General features: G+C 42.0%; 1 protein-coding gene across 4 annotated transcripts; it reads right to left on the reverse strand.

The window, feature by feature from the left end:
• Nucleotides 1-3,790: 3,790 nt before the first annotated feature.
• On the reverse strand, nucleotides 3,791-7,305 carry LOC125727013 (kelch-like protein 10). Of its 4 annotated transcripts, none has more exons than XM_049003566.1 (5): nucleotides 7,131-7,305; nucleotides 6,072-6,563; nucleotides 5,539-5,647; nucleotides 4,880-5,029; nucleotides 3,791-4,246 (listed from the first exon to the last, which is right to left on the reverse strand). In XM_049003566.1, exons 2-5 carry the CDS (start codon nucleotides 6,167-6,169, stop codon nucleotides 3,941-3,943), a joined length of 663 nt encoding a protein of 220 aa, XP_048859523.1. In that variant the 5' UTR covers nucleotides 6,170-6,563; nucleotides 7,131-7,305; the 3' UTR covers nucleotides 3,791-3,940. The 4 variants fall into 4 exon arrangements, with proteins under 4 accessions (XP_048859523.1, XP_048859522.1, XP_048859524.1 ...); XM_049003565.1 differs by having other exon boundaries at nucleotides 5,539-5,767; XM_049003567.1 differs by lacking the exon at nucleotides 5,539-5,647.
• Nucleotides 7,306-18,407: the final 11,102 nt, after the last annotated feature.

The following is an 18,407-nucleotide window of genomic DNA, read 5'->3' on the forward strand; positions in this document are numbered from 1 at the left end:
GTATGTATACCTAAAATAATTGTGTAGGTAGAAAATAAAACAAACGCAAACAATGCCTTTAGAAACAGTTGCGTCCCCCCCCCCTTCCTCACAGTGGTTTGGCCCGCTGCCTGCTTTCCCAGTTCATCTCACCTACTCTACACCCACGAGTCAGGTGTGTGGCTGCGGCTCTATTAATGTTGAACTCCAATAAGTAGAGTATTTTATTTAATTTAAATAAAGCGATTATCTTTAATGTAGTTAATGCAGACTCATTCATAAATTAGTTTCGGCAAAAATGCTGATTACCGATGTAATTTTCCATGAATCAGATATATTAGCGATTAAAATATTACTTATTTAGTTAACGTTCGCTCGTTTACAATAACTTGTTCCCTAGTGCACTGCAACTAACGCGCCAGAGCCGTTTCCAATGCATTGTTTTATTTGTGACGACTTGGCATAATATTAACTTAACATTAACGGCCACAGTTAGCATATTGTTTAGCTGTGCATTTACTAAATGAGCACTGTGCTACGTCCGAACTGACCCCACTGTATTTTTTTGTATAATCAGTTTCTATTCTGTTCTTAAGTGTCTTAATTCATTTTAAATACAAATTTAAACCTTTTTTAATTCCTTGTTTTTATTGTTGTGATTATTTTATGATAGTTTTACTTTCTTTATGTAAAGCACTTTTAATTACCATTGTGTATAAAATGGCTACAGCATAAATAAACTCGCCTTGCCTTACAGTGTCATAAACTAGATAAAATGACAGAGAAAAGGAAAATGGACATAGGAACATTTTTCAGTGCACCTAAACGCCAAGTAACTACGAAAAGTTCACATATTATGGCAATTTGGCTTTAAGAATGGGTGCTTATCATACCTGTCAAGTTTTGGATTTGAAAATAAGGGAAATTTTCCGGCGCCCGCCGCGAGCAGTCCCACCACCCCAACCAAGCTGCAGTATCCCTTACATTTTAAGACAGGCGACAAGAAAGCTAATCACCACTTGTCAACCACTTATAAACTACAACTGGCTTTATGCACAGCTGCACTACTTCCTGAACTTCAAAGGCAGCTCCTTTGTTTCCTGTCTGCCATTATTGGACAAACTAATTAATCCAGGTGATCAGTTTGTCCAATAATGGCAGACAGGAAACAAAGGAGCCTTCGTTTTTCCCGTTGAGTATTTTCGTGCAATAGCGGAGTCCGGGAACATGTCAGCTACACACTTGTTGAAGTCATCATGGAAGGAGAAAGGAATGTTGTTTTTGGCACACAGTATTGCCATTTTTACCTCTGCACTTGTGACCTGGTCTGCCTCAGTGGCATTTCTCGTCACGAATGCTGACATCGCCTGGGCATGTTTTTGTGCCTTTAGCCGGCGCTTGTGCTTGGCGGATTTGTCATGCTGGCAACATCATTCCTTCCCCCGTGTGCGATGCTAAAGTCGCAGTTACAAATTTTACAAAACGCGTGACTGCCCCCACCCTGCTCTTCTTCAGAAAAATTAATTCGTTGTCCCATTGATCGCGGTATTTACACGAGGGTTTTGGTTTTTTGGCAGGAGTGCCTTCCTTCTCTGTCCTGGCGTCCATCATCTGTCTGTTTTCTTCTTTTTTTCCCGTGTTTTTTTCCCGCGTAGTAGGCTACTGCAGGTGGTAGTTATCGCGAGGCTAGTGACAGAGCTCAGATTTTGGGGGGGACGTTTTTTTTTTTTTTAATAACGCAGGTTAAAATACGGGAGATTTACGGGAAAATACTAATACGGGAGGACGGCGGGAAAGAAGGGTAAATTACGGGACTTTCCCGGCCAAAACGGGATACTTGACAGGTATGATTCTATGGCAAATGCCAATCGAGCTCCATGGTGCTGGGCAGTGAGCACAGGGCCCATTAGAGGATGTTGGACCCTCAAGCCAACCTCATGAAGTCCAAACAATCAGAAACATTCACACCAGTGGCTTGATGAAGGTCATTTTGTAGGGCTCCAGCAGTGTTCATCCTGTTCCTCCTTGCACAAAGGAGCAGATCCCGGTCCTGCTGATGGGTTAAGGACCTTCTATGATCCTGTCCACCTCTCCTAGAGTAACTGCCTGTCTCCTGGGATCTCCTCCATACCCTTGAGACTGTGCTGGGAGACACAGCAAACTTTCTGGCAATGGCACGTATTGATGTGCCATCCTGGAGGAGTTGGACTACCTGTGCAACCTCTGTAGGGTCCAGGTATCGCCTCATGCTACCAGTAGTGACACTGACCGTCGCCAAATGCAAAACTAGTGAAAAAACCGTCAGAAAAGATGAGGAGGAAAAAATGCCAGTGGCCTCCACCTGTTAAACCATTCCTGTTTTGGTGGTCATCTCATTGTTACCCCTCTAGTTCACCTGTTCATAATTTCATTAACACCAAAGCAGCTGAAACTGATTAATCACCCCCTCCGCTACTTAACTGACCAGATCAATATCCCAGAAGTTTAAAAGACTTGATGCTATACTCTAATTAAAAAGTGTTCCTTAAATTTTTTTGAGCAGTGTATAATCGTAGCATCACTTCCCTTGTCTTAAACTCCACACACCTAGACTTGTAACCCAACATCCTATTGGCCTTTTTTATTGCTTCCCCACACTGGCGAAAGTGGGACATAGAAGCATCAAGATACACATCGAGATCTTTCTCATAATCAGCTACCTTTATTTCAGTGGAACCCATAAAATACAAGTACTTTATATTTCTGCTCTCTGCATGATTATCTTACATGTATCTACTGTATGTTAAATTTCATCTGACAGGTATCAGCGCAGTCGCTAATTAAATCCAGATCCCGTTGTAGCCTCTCCGCTGCTAGATCAATATCTGCTACGCCACCCACCCTGGTGTCGTCTGCAAATGTAGCCAGTTTACTGTATGTATTGCTGTCAATATCATTAATGTAAATTAGGAACAGTACTGGTCCTAAAATTGAACCCTACAGTACCCCACTATGAACACAGACCCACTGTCATGCCCGGCTCATACGATCGTTGTGTGCCACGCCCCCTGATTATCCACGTGTTCTTCCCCTATCATGCCTAGCTGTACCTTGTCGTTTTGCCATGTCTTTTGTCTATATCAGTCCACATCTTGCCCTGTCCGATGTCCGTCATTGATGTTAGTGCTGTTGTCATGTCCCGTTCTGCCCATAGCCGTCTTCCCCCTAATAAAACCCCAGTTTTCCCCGTATTCTACCTCCCTGCTTCGTCCTTCCCTGCCTCCTTCCTGCCAGCCTGCCCGTCCGCACCCGCAAACTCTGATACCCACAATATAATAATATTGTGTACAGTACATACTGTAATCAATGCAGAGGTAACATCCCTTCTCCAAATTCAAGTTTCTGGCTATGTTTACTGTAGGTCCCAGGGGAAGGGGTTGCACTAAACCAGTATTTCAATTGATTACGAAAAACCTTAGTGCTTAATTAGCAATCACCGATGGTTGCAGCGGAATTTCTGAAGAGAACCGTCAAACGAGAACAACGTTTATCCAAAATGGGAAATTTATGACGCTTTCACAAACTAGATAATATGAAAAAGAGAACTTTATTTTAAGTATGCAATGTCAGGAGAAGATTCAACTCCGACCTCCAGCAGAGCTTCTCCCATGTCCTGGAGGACGCAGGGGACATTGAGTCCGAATGGGCCTTGTTCCATGCCTCCGTTGTGGAGGCGGCTGAATGGAGCTGTGGTCGTAAGGTGGTCGGTGCCTGTTGTGGCGGCATTCCCCGAACCCGCTGGTGGACAGAGGTGATGAAATGATGGAATGCGGCTTCGGCGGTCATCGAGGCAAAAACTCAGGTGTGGGAGGAGTTTAGCGAGGCCATGGAAAATGACTTTGGGGTGGGGGGTGTAAATGAGGTTACGTACTGGGCATGCTGTTGTGGGCAGATGGGTTTCCTCCTTGGTGGCCATCAGGGACTAACGAGGTGAAGCGTATTTTATGATGCGGGGGTGCGCAGGCACTACGCAGCAGCTGAAGTGTTTTCTGGCTCTGCTCATGTCCTGCGCACGATACCAGCTGCCTGTCCCCGCATCATAACACTCCACCTTGTTTGTTACCCTAAACCCATCGTGGCCGCCCATCACAAACAGGAGGTCGTCCACCACTGCGATGCCAAATTCACTGCGTGGTGTAGACATGGGGGCCACAGCATGCCAGCGGTTTGTGGTATGGTCATAGACCTCCATGGTCTGCAGGTGATCAGACCTGTTGATACCGCCCACCTGAGAGATGCCAAAGATTCATTATCACTTGCTTGCCAAAAGTATGGGCAAACATCAACTTTCCCAAAGTCATGAACTCTTAAGCAATTTTCACCCTATGAAAGCAGGCTCCTTAGAACCTCCCATTGTCTATAAATGACACAAGCTTATATACACATGTCAACCTATATGCAATGAAAACATGGATTTGGGCAACAGAAAACTTGTATGATTCGGTGAAAACTGTGAGCCATCAAAAATGACTCCTTATGCTAATATATTTTGCTTTTTTATTGTTATTACTTAAAACGAACACTTGAAGCTAATCAGACACTGAAAAAAACAACAATCTGACCAATTATATCTAGAACTAGAGAAAATAATTAATAAAAAATCTAAACTTTACAGCCCGAGCTAGTAGCAGAGACCCCCAGCAGATCCATTTATAACCCAGAAATGAATGCAGGGAGGCTAAAGAGGGTAGCATATATGTTTTTATGTGTATTAAGATAAGCCTTTGCAGCAGGTATTTCTGGCATTTAACTGTTATGTTTGGTTTAAATGCATCACAATGAAAGACACAGCAGCAAAGACAAAAAAACCATGAGTCTTACAGGTAAAATGTGAGATTTGACACAGAAAGGAATCACTCACCGCATAGATCTTCCCTTTATACGCCGTGACTCCAAGGCTGTGACGGGGAGTGCTCATTGGAGTGATCAAGCTCCATTCGTTAGTGAGTGGGTCAAAGCACTCCACTGTAGAAAGGCTCTCTGTTCCACTGTGGCCCCCACAGATGTATATCTATGAAAAACAATTTAACTGTGAACACCGTTATACTGTATATGACTGGGGTTTGGAGGTTACAGATGAAGTTCATTGTGACTCAAAAATACAAGTATGTGCTATGCATAGTGTATGACAGGGTTCCCCAGTTCCGGTCCTGGCGGAACACAGTTTGCAGATTTCCCTTCTCAAACACACCATAATCAGCTAATTTTCAGGTTTAGTATAGCTGTTTGAAAAGGGAAATCTGCAAAGAGTTTTCAATTCTGCTCCCCCAGGAACAGAATAAAGGAAACCTGACATGTGAACACCATTTCATCTATCTCACAAGTCTTGGATATGACACCACAGCACTACCCAATGTGCCCCTAATGGAGACCAATAATGCATTTATCCAAATGAACTAAATGAATTATCCAAAAAAACTCAGTAATCTGAAGAGAAAGAGAACTCATGACTGTGTAAAATACTCAATTTCAAGGGGAAGATGAGGGTAAACACAGTCAGACGCCCTCCCATTACCCTACCTTGCCATTCAGGGTGGTGGCACTGGCATCGCTTCTCCTCTCATTCATGGGCTCGATCTGGGTCCATTCGTTGGTTACTGGGTTGTACCGCTCTACTTTATTGAGGGGCCTGAAAACAATATGGCCACCCATGGCGTAGATGAACCCATCGAGCACAACCACACTAACATTACAGCGATGCCAGTGCATGGGGGCCATCTGCTGCCATTCTCGTGTTATCGGGTCATATCTGCGCACGGAATTAATGAAGTGTTGGCCATCAAACCCCCCAATGCAGTACACAAATCCATTATGGTACACCGTGCCATGACCAGCTAGGTTGCTCTGCTCCTCCTGCGTGATATCCACCCAGCGGTCGGCCCGTGTGTCATACGCATCAATGCAGTTAGTAGTGCCCATGTTCCATCCACCGACAGCCAGCAAAACGTCAGAGGGCAAGCGTGGGCGGATCAGCGGGTTCTCAAAGTCAGAGAGTGGACTTTCATCATCATCATATACACAAGTCAATGAGAACATAGTATAACTATACTCACCTTGGGCAACAGAACTGAAATGTGGGCCTCTCGGGTGGCAGGCTCGTGCTCGATCCACCGGAGGATGGCGTGAAACACCACATCCTCTTCTCTGACATTCAGTTCATGCCCCGCTCCATGATGTCACAAAGTTCTTCGAGCGTGAGTTCTAGGAACTCGTTTGAGTTGATGGCAACCTCCTTGAAGTTCTTCAGGAGGAATTTGAATGCAGACTGGTGCAGCTCATTGAGGCAGTAGACTTCTCCGATTTTGACAAGCCCAACACAGTTGTCAAGGCAGAGATGCTCATGCAGGAAGTCACAGCAGCGCTGCACGATGCCCAGGACACTGAGATAATCAGCAGCTGCCAGGAGGTTCTCCACATTGTCAGCTGTGATGACCACAGAGTACGTGTAGGCGTACTCGATGACCTGCCTCAATGTTTCAGGAGAAATGCCTGGGAGTTGGTACTCCCGCTTTCCTGAATCACTCCAGTCACTGGAGAACAGAGCCCTGAAACACAATCCAGAAGTGACTCATCTAATAAATATGGGTTTTGCAGGCAAAGTTAAATAAGGGGTTTTCTAAATCTTCTGAACCAGGGACCCCCAAATGGAAATAAACCAGAGATAAGGACGCCCCGCTACAGATGATCACATAGGCATCTAAGAACTAGAGACCAGGGGCTTTAACTCTTATTTTTCCAACATTAGCTCCCCCTATAATATTTTTCACTTGGGCTGGTGGGCAAGTGCCCCGGAATACTTTGTTTTTGCCTGATGGACATGGTCCCCTTTTTATATATTTATACCATTATTATTATTATTATTATTATTATTATTATTATTATTATTATTATTATTATTATTATTATATGTTAAACGTTAAGGTGGTACTGTATACTTAAAAATATTTCTGATCAGCACTGACCTACATTAACATAATTTAATATAATATATATTAATATAAACTTTCTGTCATCCTAGAGCCTTATTGCCAAGGAGAAGTCATTGCTAACGAGAGAAAAAAACGGACTCCTTGCTGTTTTGGCATCGTCATATATGAGCCACAGCAACTTACTGGAAGTAGGAGCTACAGCCACACAGAATCACTCTATGGGCGTTGAACTGAACACCGTCTGCGATGAGGACCACGTCACAAAGCTGTCCTGCGAGCCGAAGCTTGTTGAACACTTCGAAAGCCGGGGACATCAGTACTCGCTCCATGTCGTGTGCCATCATTATTCAAAAATGTGGATGTCTCGTCTCTCTCTCCTTTTTATACCACTCGAAATGACGTGTACATACGTTCTAATACGCAAAAACCGCACTTTTGCGTCACAGTGTTCTAAGATACCGTAACGTTTATTTTTAAATCTATATTTGAGATTCGAAATTGATTGGGGGGAAAATATTTTCTATGCGCAATCAGCTGTACAAGAAGAACAAGTTAAATGTTTTTAACATCACTTTTGGAAAATGTATACCGTGCTTATCTTAGCATTTACGTTTTGTATTATGTGTGAATTGTCAAATCACGAATTCCCGAAATAAATAAAATAGTTCCTTAATTAATAAAAAAATGTTTTCATATTTTTTCTCCTCGGCTACGTTTCTAAAAATGAAAAACAAAAAAGGTCCTTTACATGACTGTCAGGAACGAGGCTAAAGTTCGTATCTTATTCCCTAGTTTCCACCTTAAACATAAGCCACTGAGCAACAAATGTCCACAGGACATTATTTTATGGGCTAAATCTGGTCGGCCCGTTGTGGCCTTTATTTAGAACAAAAATGGTCCTTGAAAATTGGGCTGCGTAGTCCGTCTGTTTGGGTCCACATTTAGCACAAGGCGGACGTATTTTTCGGACCGCAAATATCCCCAATACAGTCATGAAAACATATTGCAGCAAGTGTGGAATTATCACAATGATTATTGTGCTGTGTACAGTACACTTCACCCAAATCCTGAACACTATTGCATATAATCGATTATATATTATAGAGCAGTTATGTTACAATCAAGGTACAGTGTGCAATATCACTCCATGAGCTATTGACCATTTTCCTGTTTTATGATCTTTTCTTGAGAAATCGTTTTTTTTTTTTTTTTTTGTAATTCCTCACTTCTGCCGACTAACTTTAGTTTAATATATTTCCGTGCAGGTTTTTAAGTTTGTTTTCCTGCAGCTTCGCGGCACCCATCGTTCTTGCGCACCCCCACACAGATGGACGAGTTAAGTTAGAAGTGGATGGGAGTAGCGGCAGGACAGATATTCCGAGGGCACCCATTGAACGATGTAAGTAATTATTATTTCTCGTTAGAATTCTCACTTAACACAGAATGTTGTGTTTGGCTGAAGTTTAAACAGTCGAGCTGAATTGTGGCAAGATAAGCTGAAGCTGTTCGCGTCCGTCGCTAATGCTCGCGCCATGACTAGCCAGCACATAGTGAAATGGCGAATGGATTTGGCGACATTTTCCGTTTGAATTGAGCACAGAGACGTAGGTGGTGTTTTATTTGTGGCCCTGCTTTTACAGTGGACGAGTAGCAAAGTGAAGTTGGGATCAGCTTGCGTCTTTTGCAGCTAACATCACACTCGATATAGCCTAGCGCAGTGTATGGTGGAATCGTCATTTTGGGTGTACACAACGCAAGAGCGCACGAGTGTTTTATATATTTATATATATATAAACAATTCTACTCTGGCTGAGTTTTTTTATTATTATTATTTTTCATGCTATACTATATACAAACGTTGTACAAGTACATCTTAGGATATAGTTCACTGTGACAATATAAATGGTAGGAGAGAACTGAAACAGCAACGACTGTGTTTATGTAATTATTTAGGTCTGTGTATAATATCTTACTGTATCTAAAATCCCAAAGTAAATTAATTATTTTTACCCACCCACACACACACAAGACATATTAAGGATTGTACATTAACATATTTTATCGTAAAAAAAACTGTTGTCCGAACCATACTGAATTTAACTGGATATAGATATATACACACACAAACAAACATAATAACTAACATATAAATTGGAAGAAATATAACTTTACATATAAAACAAGCACACACAGAAGTCAAAATATGACATACATATAAAATGTATGGTCGGTTGATTGCCAGTTTCTCACCGGTACTTGTGACTAGTGACATGGTGTATTGCAACAGCAATAAAGGGTTCTCATCATCATCTCATCATCAAATAGAACTTTAAATATAAAACAAGCATGCACAGAAGTCAAAATAAGACATACATATAAAATTATTATATTAAATAAGTATAAAAGGCAGATACAATTAAAATGAGGCATTCATAAATGACACAATTAACATGATTGCACTTCGCACAACACACAGTGATATGAAATAATTGTCATCTAAATCAGGACCTTCCTTGCCTTCCTTGATACAAAGTCATCAATAATGTCATATGAAATCTGGCCAGCAATTGCATGATTAATGCTGATGATGGCAAGGCCAGTGAGGCGTTCCTGAGACATAGTGGACCTCAGATATGTCTTCACAAGTTTCAGCTTTGAAAAGCTCCTCTCTGCTGAAGCCACAGTTACAGGTAGAGTAACTGCAATTCTCAGAGCAATGCACAAATTTGGGTATATTTCTGAGAGTTCGCTGTCATGCACAAAGTTCAGCAGCTCAAGACAGGTCATAGATTTTGATGGTAAGTCAGACGAATTCTTAATCTCCTGTGCAAGCTCTCCGGCATCCAAGTCTGATTGGTCCTGAAAAAGCTAAGTAGCACCGAGGGTCTTACACTGTTCAGTGAGGTCATCATTTGAGAGATTTGGAAAATGTGTCAGTCCTCCAAATTTCTGTCCCACATTTTCCAATGTGGTGAATCTCTCTTGGATGGAAGACACTGCAGCATCAACAACAACATTAAAAAAGGTCACCTCCAGGTTCTTTAAGTCATCACTCAATGGCTCATCAAATGATTTGTGAGAGAAGTGCCGCTTTGTAGATCTCTGTCTTTTCTGCTGTAGAACAGCCTCTACGTTCATGTCCTCACACATATCCTTGGCTGACATTTGTGCAGATGCAAAGCCTGTTGCCCTGTAGTTGCGAGAGAATTGAATGATAGCAGTGAGACGAGTCAGCGCCGCTTTCCATCTTATTTTCTCAGCCTGCAGAAGTGCCATCTCTTGTTTGTTAATTGTTTCACCATTTTTAATCCTCACTACCAGCTCTTTCCATGCTTTCATGGAGTTATGGTGTTCAGGACTATTGTCACGTGAGGTGAGAAGAGAACTGGCATGCTTCCAATCTATCAGCCCAGAACTTGTTAAACTGATGTGTCTTTTAGAAAACAAAAAAAAGCAAAAAAGGCTGTTGTTTTTCTCAGAATATACTAGCCAGCTTTTAGGCATCTTTTCACCGCTAACTAGTGTTTTCTTAAAATACTGCTGGTGGCAACTTCTTCCATCACCCTCATTTCTAGGAAAAACAAAGTCAGGTGCTCCCTTACTTGGTCCTTTGCAAACCAGCTGTATTCGAATGCTGTCAGTGATATCTGAAGGCCAGTTTGCAGGTTTTGTAGGCAGGAGCTCATCCTCAGGGGGTTGAGCTCCAGGCATTTCTATGAGCATACATTTGCATTAGTATACACAAGTTATTTTGAATACACAGCATTCATCGTGCCGGAACAGTCGTTGCAAAATATTTTGCGACACACCCACACACTCAGGCTACGCACAATCACACCTGAAGTGGCTGCTATTGGCTCTTCATCCTCGGGATCAGACATTTGTGGAGACACATATGTGGCTGAGGAGGTGGACGGCTCCTCATCTTGGGCGGTGGCAGTGGCAGAGGGTGCTCCAAAATGTTTCAGAAGTGCCCCTGAATAGAAACCCACTATAAAACTCTGATACATGCATGCGTCATTTTCATGTTTAAAACAAACATATGATTTTGCCCAATTTATCAAATATTCAGAATTATATGTTTAACAAGCATTTAATTGAATAGTCTATCACAACATCGCTGTTTGGAAGCAATGCATTACTCTGTAATTACACTAAGGTGACTTTCCTAAATAATAAAAAAATAATAATAATAATAATCCTTATAGTGTAAGGGATTTTTTTTGCTAAGTCAGCTAGACTACAACAGAATTCTGTCGTCCGGTTTTCGCATAAGATAGTATGCAAACGGCTAACAAACAGCCATTATAATTCGTCATACACTGAGAATAGGACACAAATCAAAAGTACTTGTCCATCTTCCATCTGTGTTAATTTTGCACTCCAATATCAACACCCATCCCCCAACCCGAGAGTCTGGTGCTTTTGTGTTTGTTTCTTCCGTGTTTTTGGGTTACACGATCAATCTCGTCCCCCACCTGCAAATTTTATTTGTTCAGACCAAATGTGCCAACTTGAGTGAGGATTGATAGTTTGATCAATGAAGCCATGCATCTCCAGGTAATGGGGGCACATTACCTGCATTGTGAGGGATTGTCAGTTAGGGCACTACGGCCATGTGGCGCGTTTCCCTGAGGGTGATCCGGGTCGCAGGATCCTCATTGCTGAGGACCCAAGCGGCTGGACCAGGCCAAGGGGACGCCCACGTACATGTAACACCTACTGTAGCTGTGGCAGATGGATGGCCGATGGATTGGTAGAACTGGACCGTGTATTTGCCTGGGGGATCGCCGGCCAGGATCCCGAGGAGATTCGCTGTGTGGTGGTTGACTTCATACATACAGATTCAATTTTATATCTTACATGAAATGCAAAACACAACAATAATCCTGATGTAGTTTTCTGAAAATCTGTAACAATAGAGTGAAGGAACTGATCAAAGGCTGGGTTACTCATATATGGTATGATGAATATAATTAAGTGTTTGTTTAACCCTTTAGCTAAAAAACACACACACAAATTCCATAGCACAGCTGATTATATATATTTTATATTTTAATCATCCAGCGATATTGTTTAACGTTGTTTCGTTGTTCACATTTCGTGGTGTGTCAACAATGATCAATGAAAAACAAATTAAATTGTTGTTATTCCAGTCCTCCTGCCTGTCGTCTGCCTCAGTCTGTCTGTGGCTGAAGGAGCACAGATGCCCTCCCCAGCTTCCAGATGTCTCTGTATGGTAAAGTGCAGCAGTGTCTATTGGTATCATGGTCTCAGAAAAGAACAGCAGAAAATGACAGGAACAAATGTCCGTCATCTGATACTCGGACTCCTGGTGACAGACAAGTAGTCTCTTCCCGCCTCCCAGCCCAGCATTCACCAAATAGCTATAGAGACACTGTTGCATATGCATGAGCTCCCACATAATTATTAGACTGAACATGTTTCCTTTGTGTGGTTACATTGCAGCATTCTTAGAAAACTAAGAAAGTATCCCAGTGTTCTGTAAGCACTATACATTTTAGGGAAAGAATTTGAGGGGGGGTGTACTTGAGGTTACCCACCAGGCAGGTGGGTTTATCTCCTCCTGGGTGGCCATGGGACTACCGAGGTGCAGCGTGCTGTACGATGCGGGGGTGCGCAGGCACTACGCAGCAGCTGAAGTCTCTGTTGGCTCTGCTCATGTCCGGGGCGCTAAACCAGCTGCCTGTCCCCGCATCGTAACACTCCACCTTGGTTGTAACCCAGACGTCATCAGAGCCGCCCATCACAAACAGGAGGTCATCCACCACTGCGATGCCAAAACGGCCTCGTGCCGTGAACATGGGGGCCACAGCACGCCAGTGGTTCATCGCAGGGTCATAGGCCTCGACGCTCCGCAGGTAATGTGACCCGTTGGAACCGCCCACCGGGGAGACACCAAAAGCAAGTGATCACTCAGGTACCAAAAGGATAAGCAAATATCAGCTTTACCAAAGTCACAAACTTTTCAGGAATTTTAGTCCTATGAAAGCAGGCTTCCATTGTCTCACAAGCTTATAACTCATTTGTGTTAAAGACACGTGAACCTAACTGTACCAAAGACAGGGATTAGGGTGGAGGGAAAACCAGCAGAATTAGGGGAAAATCATGAGCCTTCAAAAAAGACTCCTTATGCTCATATATTTTGCTTTTATTATTATTATTACTAAAAATGCCATTTGTAGTTAAACAGACTCTGACAAAAACAACAATTATGTCTGGAACTGGAGAATATAAAACTGTGATCAGAAATCGAAACTTTACTACCCGAGCTTGTAGCAGAGTCCCCCAACATATTCGTTTATAACCCAGAAATGAATGCAGGGAGGCTAAAGAGGGTGGTATATATTTTGTACATGCATTCAGATAAGCCTTCACAGTGAGTTATTCTGACAGTGAACATTTTGTTTGGTTTAAGGGAATCACAATCCATGACAGTAGCAAAGACAGATAGGTAAAACTTGAAACTTGTCACCTATGGTTCAAGGTGCAAGAAAGGAGTCACTCACCACATAAATTTTCCCGTGATAAGCAGCGACCCTAAGGCCACGTGGGCGAGTGCTCATGAGAGCGATTATGGTCCATTCGCCAGTGAGTGGGTCATAGCACTCCACAGTAGCATGTGTATCAGCTCCATTGTAGCCGCCACAGATATATATCTAAGAAAACCAATTCAAAAGTGATGAGTGTCATGATGTACATGATTGAGATGGAGATCCAGAAAGTACAGGGTCGTAGTGAACCTGGAGCCGACCACAGGAAGCACATGGCACAAGGTAGGAGATTTACAGATAAAGTTCACCATGACACAAACATAGAAGTATGTGCAATGGATAGTGTAGGACAGGGTTCCCCAATTTCCGTACTAGCGGGCCAGAATCCAATGAGCTACAGAGCTGCACAATGCCCAGGATGTTCAGCTGATCGGCGGCCGCCAGGAGGTTCTCCACGTTGTCAGTTGTGACGAGCACAGAGTACGCGTAGGCGTACTCGATGATCTGCTGCATCGTATCTGGGGAAACGCCTGGGAAGTGGTAGTCCCGTTTTCCTGAATCCTTCCAGTCACCGGTTAACAGAGCCCTGAAGGACAGTACAGATGTGAGTCATTTAATTAAAAATAGGGTTTGCAGACAAAGTTAACAAGGGATTTTCTAATTCTTAAGTTGAGGAACCTCCACTACAGATAAGCACATATGTACTTAAGAACTAGGAACCAGGACAGAAAGGGCTTTAATATTTTTTTTTTTGCGGCAGTGGGTCCCCATTAAATTTTTCACTTGGATCTGTGGGCAGTCCCCTGCAATATTAGTTTGCCTTTGAATGACGTGGTCCCATTTCAATATTTTTATACTACTACTATAATAATAATAATTATTATACTAATAATTTTAAGTATTATTTTTATTATCATTATATGTCCAAAGTTAAGGTGGTTCACTTAATAACTAGCTCAGAAATATTTCTTATTAGCCCTGTACTCTAATTTAACACAATTATGCATTTATGAAACTTTCTGTCATCACAGACGCTCATTGCCGGGGACAAATCATTGCTAAAGAAACAAAACTAACATTGAATGTAAGAAAACAATATATGTGATGTTTAGTAAATTCATTTGAGTTAAAATACCATTCTTTTCATGAATGGTACATGGAGCAGACGTATTGCATGGTGCTCTGTAAAATTGTGTTAAAATTTGTAACACCGATGTTTAAAGGGACTTTAAGGGACTAGTTCATATGTATGCACGGAGCGTATTTTGTGACAAATGTTTTATCACCTTTGGAAAAAGAAATAAAGTACATGTATAATTAAAAAGTTTTAGATTTTTCCTATAGGCTTTTCCTTTGAGTAAAAAAAAGCAGTGAAAACGGGCTTTCAGGTAATTTACCTGGAAAAATAAAGTTTAAATAAATGAAATAAATGCTCTAATAGTACACGTAAGTTAGTGGTTTATTTATTGTTAGTTACTGTAATGTTGTGCTGCTTTATTTGTTTAATCGTCTAGTCTGTGAGGAAGGCATTCAAGTACGAATTGCAATGTATTTTGTACATGACAATAAACTCTTAATCCTTGGAATAAATGTATTTGATCTTTTTCCTGGCAACTCTCTTTTTATACAGGGCCATTATATACAATAGTAAATTTTTTTCACTGCTGAGAGTTTGTACCAGGACTTGGTTATTGTAAATTTAATGTGCATGCAGGTGTTATTTGTATAGATTCATCTACACCCTTCTGGCAGTGCTGCTATCGCAGTCAGGTCTCGCACACTTCGAGCAGTAGTTTTTACTCCACCCCTGCAGCCGCCGGCAGATGGCGCTCCACGTCCCGTCAGCTGCACACAGACCTAAGTCCGAGTCCAACGCACCCATAGTCTTGTGATGACATGTGATTGAGAAAATGTCATCAGGTGGCTGTTTAGCGGTTCAGAGGATTAGCTGGACTTGATTTTGATTGAATGACACCTGGAGGAAGTTTTAAGGGTAGAGGACCTTGTTTAGAAGCAAGAAGGGGAGAGAGACGGCGGGGTTGTTTCGTGAGGCAGGGACGGTGTTGGATGCTCAGTTGACAAGAAAGGATGTTTTGTGCCATGTTGGATTGAGTTTCGGATGGAGTGACCAGCGAGGGACGTGTGGAAAGACTTTGTGTGCGTTTTCGGTGGGCTTTTGGGACGCAGATACCCACAGACTGATCTACGGACATACGGGATGGTCTTGGCGGCTACTGGACAGAGGGAAGTTCGGTGGTTGTTTTAATCTTAGATCCTGTGAGTGTGTGTGTGTGTGTGAGAGAGAGAGAGAGAGAGAGGGGGGATTAGGGAGGTATATTTACTATGGTTTAGCGTGGAAAGTGGGTGGCTTATTGGGAGTGTTTTATGTATTGAGCATTTATTTATGCATAATAACGAGGTATGTTAAAGTCTAACCTATCCCTGCTTTAGACCTTTTGGGGGGTGTGCAACACTGCATGATGGTGGGTGGCGCTAGCTGCTGGCTTGGTGCTCCGTAGGTTAGATAGCATAACCCGTATTCCTGCCTGCATTCACTTAAACCTGGTATCTTTTATGAACAGTATATTTAGTAAAGAATAAAGGAAAGTGTATTTGTTACCGTGTTCTGTGTGGGTTTTTGTGAGGAATCTGGGGACGACGACCTGACCGGTTAAAAGAGGCGGTGGCAGCGTAAGGAAATTGCTGTGACATTACAGTCTATTGGGTGGGTTTCCTGGTAACGGTGACTCTTAGCATCTTGCGAAGACTTCAAAGGTAAACCTTACAACGAGAACACGTGTGTACTTTTCTAGGCGTGCTTCCAGAACAATCCCATAAGACGTTGCTTAAGGGACAGCTTGACTGCGGAATGAAAGAATGTGGTGTTCACTGTAAATACAACACTGCAGGAAAGCTTCACAATCAGGATTGAGGAGAGCCTAAAAATGAGACGCAATTTGAATAATCTAACCGTAAATTAGATTTTCGCTGATCGGGTGCAGGATCCCGCCTCCCCAGCTTGTAGTATCACAGCTTTTTATTTGTGTGCATACGTTCTTTAAAATGCCTGGTGCGTATGTCATTGATTTTTGGGATGAGCAATGCCACAATAGCCGAAAGATTGTGTTACTGTTATAACGTAAAAGAATGTACAATGTGCGTTGATTACCTCATTAGTACTATTCCAGGGTGCTTTCTTAGGGAAAATATATTAAACTTGTATGAAATGAACCTGCAGTGTCAACTCAACCTTATCAACCAAAGTTTTGTTATACCGCGACAAGGCTGAAGTTGTCTTCTAATTCTCCAGCTTCTTCGCAGGATCCGTGCCTCCTTAAAAGGGGATGCCGTTTCGACCGAATCCACTAGAGGGCGCTGCTAAATTGAAGACTCCATAAATGTATTCCTTATGTCTGAAATTTGTTCTTTTAAATTAAATTTGGAATCTGAGCTGTGTATTTGATTTCTCAGATATTATTTGAAGATACGTCACTACAATTTTCAGTTTAATTCCCTCTGAAATTGGAAGTCTTTCATTAAGATGTACTGCACAAGCTGCAGTTTCTGTAACTTGTCGGATTTAAGGTACTGCAGTTTAAATGGACTTCATATTCGTTCACTTACATTTTGCCCAGACTACCTCAAGTTCGACAAGATACCCCGATAAGCCAGTAACTCCGCTTCGTAGTACAGGCCGCTGTTCTCGTCTAGCTCCATTTATTTTTGTTCCTTGTTATCCCAGTGTAGTCTTCAGAGTTAGTGGTTTGTGTTTTCTAGGGTCAGTGCCTGGTAATTGTTCCAATCGTTGCTCGTTGTCCTGCACCCTCTGTGATTGGTCGATTGTCTGATGTCCCACACTTTGATCCTCTTATTAGCCCAGTTGGCTTGTTTAACTGCCTGCCTCTGCTCAGTTGTTTACTCGGTCATTGTGTGTTCATGTTGCTGTGTGTTTTATAATCCTGCTTCCTCTGTTATACCTCGTCTGTGTATATGTATGTGTGTGCGCCGAGACACATTAGGGGATGATGAGGTTCAATATTTATTAACTTCAGCTCCGGGTCTAACGCACACACACTCAACTTCACTGTGTTGCCTTCTTCGACTTCCCTCCTGTGCTGCTTATAACTATATGCTACTACTGCCCTCTCGTGGTTGAATCCAAGCTATTACAGTATCTATGTATGTGTGTATTTATATGTATGTATATATAATATAGTGTGTGTGTGTGCAGGAATATTTCAAAGACAAGTCTGGTGGTACCTGTAGCACAGCCGTCTCTGTGTTGCACAGTTGGTTTTAGTATCCAAATGTCCCTTCAATTACAGTACGTGCTTCATTCTGATAACGCAAGATATTTTTAATGATACGGTTTGTTCTTTATAAATGTATATAATTTTATTTCGGTATTTCATTAAACAGTATGACTGAGTGAAAGGACCAGATGCTATAATAAAACATATATTGACCAGTTCTTGTCTTTTTATCAATCTTGGAGGGACGTCCAGTTCTTGGTGACTCTGCGGTGTGTTTCATGGTATCTAAGGCCGTGGAAACTTGCCCTTCCTGCTGACACACCTTTCTGCAATATGATCCTTTTCATGTTTTGTAAGCTTTCTGTGAAATATGACTTTTGGTGTAAGATACAACTGAGTAAAGGTCATGAGAGAACCTACCTGGACAGCTGAGCTTTATTTGGGGTTAATCAGTCACTTAACTGATGGCAGGTGTGTCCCCAAAAAGCCTGAATGCTGTAATTAAATCAAAAGGTGCTCCAACATAATATTAGTTTATGGGTGTGCGCACTTAGCTAGCTTATGTACTTTTCTTGTTTAAAATTTTTTCCCCCCAAACACATTTTTGTTTTTCGGTTGAATTGTATAGATTTTAGGTCACGTTAAAAGTGGAAAAAGTTTTGAAATGACTTGTGGTCAATTTTTTTTTTTTT

This window comes from Brienomyrus brachyistius, unplaced genomic scaffold (genome assembly GCF_023856365.1).
Source record: "Brienomyrus brachyistius isolate T26 unplaced genomic scaffold, BBRACH_0.4 scaffold84, whole genome shotgun sequence".
Lineage (NCBI taxonomy): Eukaryota > Metazoa > Chordata > Actinopteri > Osteoglossiformes > Mormyridae > Brienomyrus > Brienomyrus brachyistius.

What these genes read in the sequence shown, in the direction of transcription:
- LOC125727013 (XM_049003564.1), bottom strand. Translation starts at nt 6,054, where the DNA reads ATGTTCTCATTGACTTGTGTATATGATGATGATGAAAGTCCACTCTCT. An exon ending in CCACCACCCTGAATGGCAAG is followed by an intron (nt 5,030 to 5,538) that starts GTAGGGTAATGG and finishes TGTTTTTCATAG; the next exon opens with ATATACATCTGTGGGGGCCA. An exon ending in ATAAAGGGAAGATCTATGCG is followed by an intron (nt 4,247 to 4,879) that starts GTGAGTGATTCC and finishes GGCATCTCTCAG; the next exon opens with GTGGGCGGTATCAACAGGTC.